The sequence below is a fragment of the Brienomyrus brachyistius genome, chromosome 18 (genome assembly GCF_023856365.1).
Source record: "Brienomyrus brachyistius isolate T26 chromosome 18, BBRACH_0.4, whole genome shotgun sequence".
Lineage (NCBI taxonomy): Eukaryota > Metazoa > Chordata > Actinopteri > Osteoglossiformes > Mormyridae > Brienomyrus > Brienomyrus brachyistius.
The window spans coordinates 5,126,144-5,141,505 of NC_064550.1; the positions used below are offsets into that span (position 1 = coordinate 5,126,144).

General features: G+C 40.6%; 1 protein-coding gene across 5 annotated transcripts in view; it reads right to left on the bottom strand.

Annotated features, from left to right (window-relative positions):
* LOC125712631 (zinc finger MYM-type protein 3-like) overlaps positions 1-14,058 on the bottom strand; it is a 30,164-nt gene extending 16,106 nt beyond the window's left edge. The window contains exons 1-15 of one of the 5 annotated variants that reach the window (XM_048982890.1): positions 13,934-14,058; positions 11,366-11,995; positions 11,194-11,264; positions 11,042-11,111; positions 10,477-10,882; positions 10,194-10,368; positions 8,982-9,194; positions 7,395-7,545; positions 7,195-7,310; positions 4,333-4,419; positions 2,954-3,104; positions 2,614-2,786; positions 1,447-1,612; positions 979-1,028; positions 48-210 (exon numbers count right to left, since the gene is read on the bottom strand). In XM_048982890.1, the coding sequence (XP_048838847.1) occupies positions 48-210; positions 979-1,028; positions 1,447-1,612; positions 2,614-2,786; positions 2,954-3,104; positions 4,333-4,419; positions 7,195-7,310; positions 7,395-7,545; positions 8,982-9,194; positions 10,194-10,368; positions 10,477-10,882; positions 11,042-11,111; positions 11,194-11,264; positions 11,366-11,780 (2,407 nt within the window). In that variant the 5' untranslated portion in view covers positions 11,781-11,995; positions 13,934-14,058. Of the gene's footprint in view, positions 1-47; positions 211-978; positions 1,029-1,446; positions 1,613-2,613; positions 2,787-2,953; positions 3,105-4,332; positions 4,420-7,194; positions 7,311-7,394; positions 7,546-8,981; positions 9,195-10,193; positions 10,369-10,476; positions 10,883-11,041; positions 11,112-11,193; positions 11,265-11,365; positions 11,996-12,621; positions 13,064-13,933 lie in introns of those variants that run through there. The other 4 variants (XM_048982891.1, XM_048982887.1, XM_048982889.1 and 1 more) reach the window with 4 other exon arrangements.
* Between the last annotated feature and the right edge of the window lie 1,304 nt (positions 14,059-15,362).

Sequence of the window (15,362 nt, forward strand, 5' to 3'; positions counted from 1 at the left end):
GATAAAACGATAGAGAAGCTGATTTTATTATAGCACTGGGAAGTTACCCGTCTGGCAGCCCTGAGACTTCACCTCCGGGCTGCAGGATGTGGCCCGGTCCTCCATCACGGGCCGGCATAAGGAAGCCTTGTTTTTGTTAAGCAGAGTCACAGCCGGAGGGGGTGAGGAAGGCGGAGGAGGGGGCTGGGCTGTGTGCCGTCTCCCTGTGGGCTACAAAACGAGCAGAAACCTGCTCGTCAGCATCTCGCGTCCACGGCCCTGCACACCTTTCAGTCATGAGACACACACAGGCCCTGCACACCTTTCAGTCATGAGACACACACAGGCCCTGCACACCTTTCAGTCATGAGACACACACAGGCCCTGCACACCTTTCAGTCATGAGACACACACAGGCCCTGCACACCTTTCAGTCATGAGACACACAGGCCCTTCACTTTAAAAACTTAATGGGTTATTCTTTTTCTCACATGGGCCAGACAAGTTCAACATCAATAAATTGTTTAAGGAAATGTAAAATCTGATGAATGCTAATTAAGCTTGCATCAAAACAAAAAAATTAACAAAGAATATTTCAATATCATTGTTAAAAATAATTTTTCCTCTTAACATTTAATGATTTTTCCCCCCAACAAAACTATATAACAGTTACGTAACAATTTTGCAGTGCGTGAAAGTTCTATTCACATGTAAGAAGTTCCCTAGACCAGTGTTTACAATTGCAGTAACTGAAAATGGTTAACAGTCATATTTTGCTCATTTTACTAAGCCTCAGAGCTCAATATCGATGCATACACACACACACACACACACACACACACACACACACACACACACACACACACACACACCTCTGTGTGTGTAAGATCTTTACAATAAGTCTAAAATGTCTTATCTGCAAAGTATGTATATCATCAAACGTCAATAAATTCGGGAGTTTGGAAGACAAGAGTTCAATAAAAAATGAAAACAACTCACTTCACTTTTCTTCACAGCAGCAGGGGGTGACTTAGAATCTGGGGACTGACCTGAAACACCAGAAAATGAACAGAATTAACAGCCAATTAGAGAGACGATAACACATGTGAGCACTTTACAAACCCGGAGGGACTTTAAAATGCTCCTTAATACTGAGAAAGCATTGAAGGCTGTTCCAGAGAAACTTTACTGCAGAGGTTTTCCTCAATCTATATTTGTAGTCAAAAAAAAAAAAACGTGTACAAGGCACACGTTTTAACAATTCGACAAAGACGAAAAGCTCAACGAGAACTTTTAATCTTCTCAGCTGGAACGTCACCAAAGCCCATGGCAGAGTTTATCCGAATCTTTTCATGAATTGGGGTCACATCAAGTGTGCAGTCTGCAGTGAGGAGTTGAGCAGTTGGACATTTCATAAGGCAATAAAAGGGTGACAGCTGTATCACACGGGTGTAATGACTAACGTACTGTTGAGCAGGCTCTCTGGGCCCTGCTGGGTATCCAGGTTAGGTTGGTTCTGCTGGCTGTAGAACCGCAGGAGACACTTCTGGTCACAATAGTGCTTGATCTCCCCCCGCCAATGGATGGTTTCTAGAAGTTTCCCTTGTCGCTTGCAGGCATGACATCTTGCTACCTGTACAGAGGTGGAGGTAAGAGCTGAGAATTAGAATGCACTGTATACAAGACCAGAAACGAAGTAAACTACTTATCCCGGAACCTATCCCGGAAACCATGGGCACGAGGCAGGGAACAACCCAGGACGGGGGCACACTCACACAGCATTCACTCACACATGCACTTCTATGGGCAATTTAGTAACTCCAATCAGCCTCAGCATGTTTTTGGACTGTGGGGGGAAACCGGAGTACCCAGAGGAAACCCCACGACGACATGGGGAGAACATGCAAACTCCGCACACATGTGACCCAGGCGGAGACTCGAACCCGGGTCCCAGAGGTGTGAGGCAACAGTGCTAACCACTGCACCACCATGCTACCCCTCTACATTTCTCTCCATCCTCTGAATATAGGTAAAAATGTCAAATTGCGAGAGATATCCAAGAAACCGATGTCTAACTGCAGAAAAAAAAGAATTCCTTAATTTAATTTTAAAAAGAGTAAAGAAACACACCATGGTATGATGCTGGGCAACCTTTAGGTACCACAGCAGGTGCTTAGATACCCTGCGCACCCTGCGTACCTTTAGATACCACAGCAGGTGCTTAGATACCCTGCGCACCCTGCGCACCTTTAGGTACCACAGCAGGTGCTTGGATACCCTGCGCACCCTGCGCACCTTTAGGTACCACAGCAGGTACTTGGATACCCTGCGCACCCTGCGCACCTTTAGGTACCACAGCAGGTACTTGCATACCCTGCGCACCTTTAGGTACCACAGCAGGTACTTGCATACCCTGCGCACCTTTAGGTACCACAGCAGGTACTTGCATACCCTGCGCACCTTTAGGTACCACAGCAGGTACTTGCATACCCTGCGCACCTTTAGGTACCACAGCAGGTACTTGCATACCCTGCGCACCTTTAGGTACCACAGCAGGTACTTGCATACCCTGCACACCTTTAGGTACCACAGCAGGTACTTGCATACCCTGCGCACCCTGTACACCCTGCGTACCTTTAGGTACCACAGCAGGTACTTGCTCTTGCAGTCCTCACTGCAGAAGTCCCATGTGTTGCCGTCCATCTCTTCAGTAACTGCTCTAGTGCAGGTCTGAGAGCAGTAAGTGCAGGTAATGCAGCACAGGCCCAAGTTTTTGGTGAAGTCTTGTTTGTACAGCAAGATACAGCCTTTATGGAAAAAGGTCAATGGATTAGGAAAGACAAACATACTAATTACATGAAGAACCCAACATGCAGTGCGTGAAGGTGTTAACTGTAGGTTTTAATAGAACCCCTTATTTTCCTAACAGAACTGAACTGATGATCGAGTACTTAATGCAGTAAAACACACCAACCTTCACTGCAGAAATTCTTCTCTACACCAGAGAACTTGATCTTCTCATAGAGAAGCTTCTCCTGCTTGCAGTGCTCACAGACAGACACCACCCCATGCAGCCGCTTGTAATCTTCGCAGCACTCCTTACAGCAGAACTGGAAGATTGAGTCCTGCAACCAAAATAAAACCATAACATGCTATTTAACATTTGACAAGCCTATTACCCAAAAATATTTCATTACTTCCAAGTAGATCTATTACTTGGTTGCATTTCTATTATACGAGCCACAAGTATTAAAGTCAAAGAAATTTTTCCTTTGCACCAGGTATCACGCTTTAGTTACTTAAAAAATGAGTACTTTCCCTTTTCCATTGACTTCTGGTTCAGTACCAGTTCTAAAAATACCAAACCACCTGAGGTACTTTTTTTGTTTAGAGTTGGACTTTAAAATGTGTTCACTATCAGTTGATTATACAAATAGCCTACATCTGAAACAATACCATCGGTGTCTCAAACAAAGTAATGATTTTTTTTTTAAATAGTACATAATATAAAAAAGCAAGTATACTGATGGAAAAGCACAAACATTTGCATTCAATGGGTGACACTTTCAGTTCCGTGAAGCAAATTTCAACTGTCATCCAACCTAAAGAAGTAGCTAGCTAGTAGACTACAATTGGATGATGACAAAATTTACCTAGTTGCCATGGCAACATGTTCACAAACCATCAGTTACTTTGTGAAAGAGTAATAATCTCACTGATGCCATTTTAATATATTAATCTACATCTACATAATATTATGGTCCCCGAAGGGAAATTGTCTTTACGCCTCCCTCAGCTTGCTCTTTTTTGTAGAGTAAGCTGTCCGCGAAGGGCTGCCACCCATAGCAGAGCCCAGGGAGCTGGGCGGTTAAGGACCTCAGATGTGCTGAGGCTGGGTTTGAAGCAGCAACCTTTTGATTACAGGCACAAAGGCTTAGTCCACTGAGCCACATGCTGCACCCTGGGATACTGTACAATGCAGAATTAGCATTTTGTCCGGTACATACCATTGTAATAATTCTTAACTGGAATTACATTTTTTTTAACTAAAAAATATTATATGCATCAATAGATTGTCATCATGGGTTTTAGTCTCTCATCATTCGGAAAGACTCAAATCATCCCTGAACCAGACTTCCAGTCAGAAGTAGCTGCAAATTTGCAAGACATGGCACTCTAAAAGTGTTTTAAAAAACCTACAGGGAATCTGTGTCTGCTTTAAACAGCAACAGTTGCAGCCACTTGATTACTACCTGGCAAAGTAGCCGAATCAGACTTACTGGCCACCCTATGGCAGGCAGTGCGCCATGGCTTTCAAACAGCATATTCACATCGACACAGAAGCTACATTACCTGCCAATCTAATATTTCTGGTTTTCCATTAAACATATTGTGACAAGAGTGGCAGCTCAGATGAATGTCGCCATCTGGGGTGTTCTTCTACAAATAAAAACAAAAACCCATCAACAGAATTTCTTCAAATAAATGCATCCCGTAAAAAGCATTATAATACCCACACAGAGAAATGCTTTATTATACATCTTAATGGGCTGCACTGCAACCATTTAAGGTGTACATTTTAACAAGCATTCCTGTGCTTTACAGTCAACGGCCAACATTATACATTACATTAACCGTTCTTTTTTTATTATTAATCACTTTTAAACTCCTTATAAAACTTTACCTCCTGCAGTGGTCATATTCTGCAGGAGATCTTTCAAAATAGAGAATATGCAACAAGAAAAATGATTTGCCAAGGCAGAGTGAATTTTCACGTACATATTGGTAGTTAAACAACTTGCTAAATGACACCTTGAAAATTCTGTGCCAGTTCTGCACAAGTTAAGGATCATCAGGCCCTCATTACAGACGTGATACTGACAGGCCCTGTGTACAATAGGGTTTTAAAATACATCTTGAGCGATGGGATCACTAGTGGACAATGTTATATAGAAAGGTAAACGACCACCAAGACGCGCCGTCATCCGATCACTCAAACCACTTGCCGAGGTGGTTTGGGACGCGTTTGTCCAAGTATCGTTTGTACTGTGAATGCTTATGCATCTGCATTCATCCCCAACAAGGACATCACAATGAGTGCGGGGCCATCTGACATTCTAGCAGAAGTGACTTAGGCAGTAGCGAAACCTGAACACAAGTGGTCAGCCGGACACCCCGGAGACAAGATAAAGATGTAAACGTCGATGCATCATGGCTGTCCAAGTGTGATCCAACTGCCCATGACACATAAAACCAAGTGTAAACAGCGCATAATTGGCACAGCAGCTCAGCAAAGTTCCCTACAAACTGTGAAATGTGTGCAAGCATGCAAGAAAAGCTTAAACCATATCACATACAGAGTGACACAGCTTACGTGCTTAAGGCAAATCATGAGGAAAACAAAAACAACAAAAAAAAATTAGTTAACTAAAGATTATTTTTCATGTAGGGGTATAAATATGCATCATGGGATGAATCAATTATTCAGACTGCGATTTAACTGCATTGATCTGTAACATCACAATCGATTTTTGGGGTCAAACTAAAGACGCTCCATGTGCTGCAGGTAAACAGCAAAGGCAAGCAAATTTCCGAAACGCAGGATGGAAGGGGAAGGTGGAAGCACTACCTGATGCTCTGTGCGCTATCATTCTTTTGGGAGATGCCTCTCTTTTATAGCATAACAGTTATTACTAACTACAACAGCAATGCTGAAAACACTGAGGTGGATAACTAGCTATGTAAAAAGTAACAAATAATGCATTAAAAAAATATGTCCGTGAAATTAAGAGAAATTCAGTAAAATAATGACATAAAAAATGTAAAAGGAAAAACAATAGACCAGCGTATATTTTACATTAATATTTTGTAAAATACTTAAAAAACCAACTTAATTTTTCAGTAAAGGAATGTATTTTTTGGTAGAGTTAAATTACTGATGTTTAAAAGCATACAAACTGTAATATAAACCAATAATAAAGTTAAAATTACAACATAACGATGTGAAAATAATATTTTTTAAATCAGGTCAACTTTGTTTATACTGAAAGAAACCGTGTTACATTTCACAAATTAATATTTTGTGCTTTACAGATGAGAAACAGTAAAACTTTAAATGGTATATCAACACTTGCTTTTTGTGTTACAAACCAACATGAAATAGCCCACACAACTCAGGATTTTCTGGCTTGTCAGTCAGCTTTTGACGGTACATTCGGGGCTACCGTCAGAACTTCACCTCGTGGCAACACCTCTGGTTAGCTGATAAGAAGGTACTTTTCCACTGAGGTGTCCCAGCATGCACCACGTGCAGTTGTAAATAGCCCTTGCATTGTTGTTGTTATTAATGGTTAAATTTTCTTATTCTCGCGCATTTTGTTTACCTGTGTCTTGTGTGTACCCTGTCCGATCCTCGTGTGTAATTAGCTTACGTACATCCCCCACCGTATGTACATCTTACAGTTGAGCATCTGACAACCTCGTATTTCCTGTGAATAACTGGTTTGGTGCTCGTTGGGGGCCTAATGTAGTTCTTTTCAGGACTACTGATACAGAGCGTGTTTTCCCGGCAAGCGAGTGATGGTGGCTGTGGTTACCAGAAAAATTTTGTAAAAAAAAAAAAATACGGTAAAAATGTAAACAGCTTTACAAAACAGCCTGTCAATTTCACATACCAAAACTAACATTTTACATAGTGAATTTATAGATTCAGCTTCTTCTTTCTGTTAATTTAGCAAGGCCATGTTGCTGTTGTACCAGTTATTTTGGTATAATTTACATCCAATCGTTGCTTCTTCTACACTGAAACCAAGTAAACTTTACATGTAGTTGGTGGTTGTTTTACATTGAAATCCAGTAAAATTTACAAATGTTTCTGTAAAGTTGTTTACACTTGTACAGTATTTTTTACAAAATAATTCTGGTAACCACAGCTGCCAGCTTTTTTTTACATAAAAACAACGGGATATTTTTTGTTCCCATGATGTTTTACAATTTTTTTTCAACGAAGCTGAAAAGGCCTGAATTTAAGTTGGCAAAATAATCTAATCGTGATTGAAATGTTCCGTCAATAATCGTAATCAAATAGAATTGCCTTGCGCCCAGTGATTTACACCCCTATTTTGATGGGATTCCACTCTGCTAAAAAAAAAAAAAAAACAAAAAAAAAAAACAACTTGCTGTTCTTTATGGTCATATAGCAGATATCTCTCCTACCTGAAATTTAGTCCAGCAGCTGGGGCTGCAAAACTGATAAATAACTCTGTTGGCTGTGTAGTAATAGGCAGGTTCAGCAAGCTCACGCAGGCAGAAGCTGCAAGGCTGCATGGGGACTAGGGAAGAGGGAACACAGTGACATCATAAAAGTGACCAATCACAGCGCAGGGAAGAGCCAGACAGGGCAAGCCGGGAGGTACCTGTCTCGCCAGACGTTTTCACTTTATGAGACGTGATGCAGCACAAGGAGCAGAAGAGCAGGGCCTTCCCATGCACATCACCACGGCACAGCATGTCAAAATTTTTGCTTAAGGTCTTGCACCACTGACATGGGAGTACTTTGGTGTTTTTCTGCAGTGTAAGAAACCATTATTAGAGCACAGAAACAATGCGTTTAAGCTGCAGAGTTAGACCACAATGACGCCGCACCATCGTCATTGAAAGTAAAACTTGAGGCAGGGTGGTATATTGTATCTTTATAGTATATAGCAGTGATTCCCAACCGGGGGTACGCGTACCCCTAGTGGTATGCGAGCACATTACAGGGGGTACGTGGAAAAAAATTTTATATTTAATTTCCCTGATGATGGGTAAATATTATCAGCCATTCCATTAGCTGTGCCCTGGTATAGAAAGAAAATCTATCTGGGATGTGTTGCTTAATGAATTAAATGTTCAAGTTATGGAGATTTAATAAAATGTTTTAAATTTGATAATCAGTTGTACGTTCTACTTTTATTTAATCATCAACACATTTGACAAAGGGGGTACTTGTGGTATGAGAAAATCTCTCAGGGGGTACACAATTCAAAAAAGGTTGGGAAACACTGGTATATAGTATATAATACCATGCTATTGACTGCTTTGCTGTACGTGTTAATTTTGATATTCCGATGAGGGAAGAGGATGAGCAAAGATTATTAGAAACCTATAGCATTCCTTCCTGACTATAAACATTGCGAGAGGTTCGGTCACGACGCACAGAATCCACAGCTAAAACTCAGACCACTCAGAGCTGCATGGGGAGGCTGATGACAGGGAAAAGCAAGGAAATATTTTGAAAGCAATGTCAGAAATTGAGGGGTGGGGAAAAAAAATTTGTTTTTTTAAGCCTTCTGCTTGGAATAAATACATCTCTATACTGAATAGATGCACATTTGCAAACAGGGAAGGAAAACATTGTATTTGCTTTTCACTCAACAATAACAATAATGTGTTGCGACCTCACGTATGGCTTTTACTTGCGACTGAGCATTTTTCCAAATTCATAGAAAATATTGCGATATCACATGTATCACTATTCTGACTAAATATAGAGATATGATTTTTGGCTGCTATAGCCACGCCCAAGTAAAACTGGTTGTTAAGTTTCTTATAATACATTTATAAGCCAGTTCACTGTACAATTGTCAATTTTATATGATACACATCTTCAAAAATGAGAATTTAAGGCAAACAGTACTAATAACAAAGTAAGTGAAACCCAATAAAAAAAAACCCTTGAGATTCATCTGAGAGAAGAGTTATGCATTTCATAATATGTGCAACTTCTGACCAAATACAAGTAGGGTGTCCCCTATTAAGTATTATTTAACAATTTCATTAGTATCTACTATTCCATCCATATTTATTAAAATGAGTCAAAATCTATTCAGAACATTGATTACAGCACAAATTCAAGATGCCAAGAAATAAATCCCTAGAAATAAAATTCCAAATCAATCAATGTGAATTCAGATTCACAAGTACAATATTACCAATGATTAAAAAATAAAAATACAACTGACCTTTTTGAATTGAGCCAGGCATGCGGCATCACAGAAGCGCCTCTGCTGACCCTCGTGGAGGAGGTACTCAACGCGGGAGGTCTTGGCGTAGATATAGAGGCCACAGCTGTCACAGCAGCTGGTCTTCAGGCCCTTGGTCGCCCGGAAGTGGCTGAAGCAGGTATCGCTGCAGAGGTGATGCACCATGTTCCCACTACTGACCTCATGAAGGATCTGGGAGCAATGAGCAGCGGCACTGCATGTTATTATTTATGTATTTAACTACAATTACAATTATCAAAAATGAAATGACACTGAAGCCAACTTGTCAAGCCGTAAAAACCCAAAATTCATTTATGTCACGGCATGAAAATGGGACGACAATCAAACACAGATATACATGGAATTTTCTAAATTAAAACGTGTAAAGCTACGAGCAAACAAAAAACACAGTCTTTCATGGGGCATATACAGCACGTTGCTAAATCTACACTCTAATCTTGACAGAGACAAGCTTCCTATAAAGAATGTATACCTCAATTATATCATTGTGTGGCTTTCCAGAGCTTGCTATTAAAAGTGCTTACTTATTTGTAATAACGTTTATTGTACAGATGCCATAATGACTAACAGATGGTCATGGAGAAGAAAAGGGTCAGTTTGTGCCAGGCTTTTCCGAGTAAACACATTATTTAAATCTGAATGTTTGATGCAGACAATTAACTAATTGAAGCCTTTGAATCAGATGTACAGCCAGCCTCCTGGCCGTACGTCAGAGGTGGTGCAAATATCTCCCTGTAAGTGTTGTCTGAGAAAACGGTTACGGCTGAACAGGGAATCACATCCATATCTTGCTCATACAATCTTCAGCTAAGCATACTGACTCACTGACCGCAAGACCTAAGTCTCCATCTTATCTAAAGGGCAAAATATAACATGGTTTCATCACACACGCTGAAATGTTTTGGTAGAGTGGTGAGTCAATATAGCAGCAAACCATCCAATAGGAAGAGAGAAAAAACAATAAATCACGACTGAGGAGTTTTCTTTAGGGCTCAGCCCCAGAACTAAAGTGCTGTAGATGAAAAAAATAAAGTGAATTTAAATTCCTTAATCTAGCACTTTACACCAAATGAGATGCACACAAGGAAGCAAGAAACCAGAATACTGAGGATCGCAGGGTTTACCAGCACATCCTGAGCAGAGTCTGCGCAAAAGGCTGCACTTCCTCACCTCTCCCACCAGGTGGCACATGCTGCATCGCACACCAGACAGCTCAGTTACAAGTGCAGAGCTCCTCTGGCTCTGAGTCTCAAAGCGGGAGAGGCAAACATTGTTACAGAACTCCTGGAAAGAATTTGATGGCCCATTCTGGGCAAAAACGGTCTCCTTTACAGTCCCGATATCCCTGCATGGAGCAAATCAGAAAAGTCGACATAAAAAAACTGAGAAAAAGCACAGTACACATTAACTGATGTTAAAACATTCTCAAGCAGTGTAAAGTACCACGGTTTACCTTTTACAGTACACACAAAGCTTTTTCCTTGGTGGTCTCCTAGCAAAGGCAGCAAGACAGGCAGAAGAGCAGAAGAGCTGGGGCATGCCTTTGCGCTGGTAGGCCGTCTGGCCCTTCTGCAAGGCGTTGTGGCAGTTAGCACAGTGCATCTTTACAGACTGGCGGGGTGAGCAATGCGGCAGGACAGGAAAGGGTTTCTGCTTCTGGGAGGACAGCTGCTGGATTCTGGGAATGGCCATGTGGCCAGCAGTGGCAGTGATGCTGGGCTGGCTGACCGCTGGGAAAGCCTCAAGCGTCCTCTGATTCCGTGACGGTACTCGGTTGGTGCGACGTGTAGCACGTGGGACAAAATCCACATCACTGGGATCGTCCACCATGGTGTCAGAGTCATCGTCAGACAGCTGGTCTGCAGGACAGTTAGGTTTTTGAGTGACGATACACCTGACGCATAAAAAACTGCAATTGCAGAATAACAACAGAGCAATGATCATAAGTGGAAACAGATTTTCCACAATCACCACAAAAGCGTCATGTTAATGAAGTGCTTTTTTCGGAAGTCATTTACCACCATCAGAAGATTTCTGTGATGTTCTTCTCAACTCCATTCTCCTCAAACGCTGAACTCTCCGACTCTCCTAACCAAAACAATAGTTACCCCAGATGCAGATAATTCACTTACAATAACAAATCAAAGACCTTTGAAAATAAAGCCCTTACCAGCTTTTCTTGTACTTCTTCAGATACGGTTGCGTTTTCAGTTGGACTACAGGCAGCAGGAAGATCCTTAGCTAAAAAAAAAAAAAAAAAGAGCTCAACTCAGAAACTTACGCCATTTAAAAAAAGCCCCTTTTCAAAATTAAATTAAGATAAACAGCTTGGATCTTCATACCTTCAGTGGCTCTTCCTGGCTTGACTTTGCTTAGCTGTGGCTCAATGCTGCCCTCTGCTGCAACTTCCCCAAACTGTTTCTTCATCTGCTGCTCTTCAGCATTAGACTCTGTTGTCTGAATCTCACTCAGTGGTAAGGAATCTATCCTGAGCTGCTCCTGTCTGTGTTCAAGCAGCTTATTGCTTTCAGCATCTTTTGGGGCCCCTTTGAAAGCCGAAATCTCATTTGTTACCTTGGGCCCATTCTCGGCCTCTTCTCTAGTCCAAGGCGTATCTGGCTGACATTCACAAAGCTTCACTAATCCCCCTGCAGATCCAAGTTTCATCTCCTCAGTGTCCATTTCTATCTTGACCTCTTCTGATGTATCCATTCTTCCACTCATTGATTCCTTAGCCTTCAGTGACAAACCATCCATTTTTCCTTGTTTGCTGACATTCGACTGTCAGAAGTCTTAGGGAACGCTTACGAATCACTTTGCTGTAGAAATCTCACTTGGGTTGTAGAAAGTTCCAGTAAACTTGGATCCACCAATATACTTAAATTCCTGTCCGTCTCTTTCTCTCAGACAGGTACAGTAAAATAATCTCTGGAGTGGGCTGCTGTACATCACATCCTTGTATGTTAACTAAACTGGAACATGACAAGTCATGGTTGGTTTGTGGGCATAAAGTTTCACTCAGATTTGTCTAAAACACCTGAACATTCATAAGGATTCATAATGGTTCAAAGTTATACGTCTAAATATAAAAACAATTCATAAACATGAGATGCTGAACAAAATACACATTTAAAATACTTTGTGATCCATGTGGGCAAAACAGCCAACATTACATCTATTACCGTGGGGCGAGAAACATAAAATGTTTGGGGAAGAAAAAAAAACCTCTAGCACTCGGTTACTATTGTACAATTGCTGGGACAAATTAATAAAAAATGCCAGTCTTTGCACAGGCCTCTAGCTAGAAGTCGGTTTGTAATAAGCTGTATGTAAATCACAAAACTAAACTCAGTTCATTTGGAACTGAATTACTACCAATTTATCTCCCTTATAACGATTTGCTATCAGTATTTTCTTTGTGTTAAGTCGAAGTGAAAAGCCAGTTTTGGAGAACCATAAGTAAACGTTAGTTAGCACGACAGCTAGGAAAACGTTATTTGGCAACGCGCAGGTAGACGTCTAGCCCTTTCAAAATAGTGCATTTGTCATTAGGTATTTTTAATTTTAATGTCACCAATTAAGATTAAGATACACTTACTTATTACCTTGGAAAGACAAAATATATACCTTTTCAAAAATGACGGCAAGGCATTTATTGTCAATACTTCTGGCAAAGATGAAACTGAATTGGAGCTGCGCCTTTAAAGCAGCACTTTTGCAGCAGTTTCAGCTTTGCGGCAAATAGGCAGCTTTTACAGTCCTGCGCTCTGATTGGTCCACCGAGCGGCTGGCGGAGAGATCGCGGAGCTGGCACGTCTCGGGTAACGCCAAGACCAGCTCGCCGAGGAAAGACCCCCGATTGGTCTGGTGCCAGAGGTTTGTTTCTGTGTCTGACTGTGATATAAAGTACCAAAATGGAACTTAACGTTCCGAGATTAATTTCTTTAACTATTTTGAACTCGCAAATTGTATTAATTAAATTATAACTATAACAAACTACTGCTGTTTTTTTCTGTAACAGTAATTGTTACCGATCTTAATTTTATGTACCTATTAAAACTACTATAGATGTTGCATTTGATTTAATTCAGTTAACAGGAGAAACCAAACGTATAAAACGCGTACAAAAAATGCTTTAAACAACACAATTTCTTCAGAAAGTATAAACTTGGTACAGAGTTTTGTTAAAAATAAATTATTAATCTAGTAATTTACTCACAGTTCCTGTTCAATATTCTCACCCAGCTTGGCGGGTCGTGAGTCGTGCTTAAGAGTCTTTGACGGTAATTGAGTTACGCTACACAAATTGAACTAGATTTAAAAAAAAAAAGAAAACTGGTATGTCACGCAACAAGAAACTCTCCAAATCGAAACCACGGTTTTAGTATATACCGAAGAAAGGGACATTTCACTAAATAAATGTTTCGCTTTAAAGCTTAATGGTTCTCAACAATTAAGTATACTGTACTGCACATCGTTTTGTAATTGTAATTATGCTTACATTTCTGCAACATGATTGCACTAGACTGTGAACAGCTCTATAAAAATGCGATCTATTTCTAGATAGTATAATTAAACATTCGCATTCTAAATTTCGTTAACAGTGTGTTCAGTGTATATGCATTGTCTTTATGTGTGACATGCATTTTCACTAATGACTAGTATAACGTTTTATATTATCCTCCCTCATCTTAATCCGAATGATCGAATTAAGACACCTTCATGGCTAAAGTAAGACGACACCTATTCCCCCACGTTGCGCAAAGCCCGCCATTAATCCGCCACACAAGGCATCTGAATGAGCATTATATAATTTACCGGTGCTAAACATTAATCATATCTTACACAATTGACACGATGTATTCCAAAAGGACTTCAAACGATACAACGAGCGTAAGAACGTGTCTTACCAACGTTATATGTATCACTGGCTCCCGATCCTTAGTTTAGAACTAGCACCAACCCTCAGACATGAAAGTAGGCGGGACTGCTCTTAAATCAGGTCTTACTAACGGTATATGATGGATTTTCGTCTTTTTTCTTGTGGTAGTCAAACTGACGGTTCAATTTTGTAATGTGCATAATTTATTGTACCATACTTTAAACATCTTTTCTGATGCTTGTGAATGACTCTTCAACGCAGTAACCGATCACTCGTTTCTTACAATGAACCTAGGTGGCGGTTTGCCTGTAATGACTTTCTGACCTTAATCTATGCACAGTAATTTGTTTAGCATTTATCCTGTCAGGTGGTTGGCACATATAATGCACATATTTACACATCGCGCGGTGCCCTGCAAGGCATGTCGGTAAACTACATAATTGGTCCTGCCGACCAACCCCGCCGCGCCACCATATATATATATATATATATATATATATATATATATATATATATATATATATATATATATATATATATATATATATATATATATATGCAAATGTATAATCAGCCAATCATGTGGCAGCAGCTCAATTCATGAAATCATACAGATAAGGGTGAAGAGCTTTAGTTAATGATCAACTCAAATATCACAATGGGGAAAACGTGATGTAGGTGATTTTGACAGTGGCATGGGTTTTGGTAGCATACCGTGTGGTTAGTATTTCATAAACAGCTGATATGGAATTTTCACACACAACCCTTTCTGGAGCTTACACAGAATGTTGTGAAAAAGTGAAAAACGTCTAGTGAGTGACAGTTCTGTGGGTGGACCCATCTTCTTGATGAGAGGGGTTTGCAGACAATGGCCAGGGTGGTTTGAGCTGACAGAATACCTACGGTTGTACTCTGTACAAGTGTGGTGAGCAGAAAAAAAACATCTCAGAATGCAGAATGTTGATGGGCTGCAGTAGCAGAAGACCGTGTCAGGTTCCACTCCTCTCAGCCAAAACCAGAAAGTTAAGGCTGCAGTGGGCAGTTGGAAAGATCACCTGAATCTCAGCTTCTGCTGCAACACACATACGGTAAGCTTGGAATCTGCCAGAGTACATCCATAGACCCAATCTGCCTTCTGTCGAGAGTTCGTGCTTCGGGCGGTGCTCACCAGATCAAAGCCCAATAGAGCTCCTTTGGGATATGGTAGAATGGCAGATCTGCAGTATGAATGTGCAGCAGTTAAGTGTTTTGATAATGGCAACATGGCCAGAATCTCTTAAGGAATGTTTGCAGCACCTCATTAAGTATTAGGATGATGCTCCTAATGCATCACCTGGTTTTATGTAGTTTTGTCAAATTTCCACACATCATTAACATGCTTGATGGATACAAAAGAAAGCCAATAAAAATGATTAGAAGTAGATGCACTGACAAAAGAAATGGCCAAATTGTTGCAG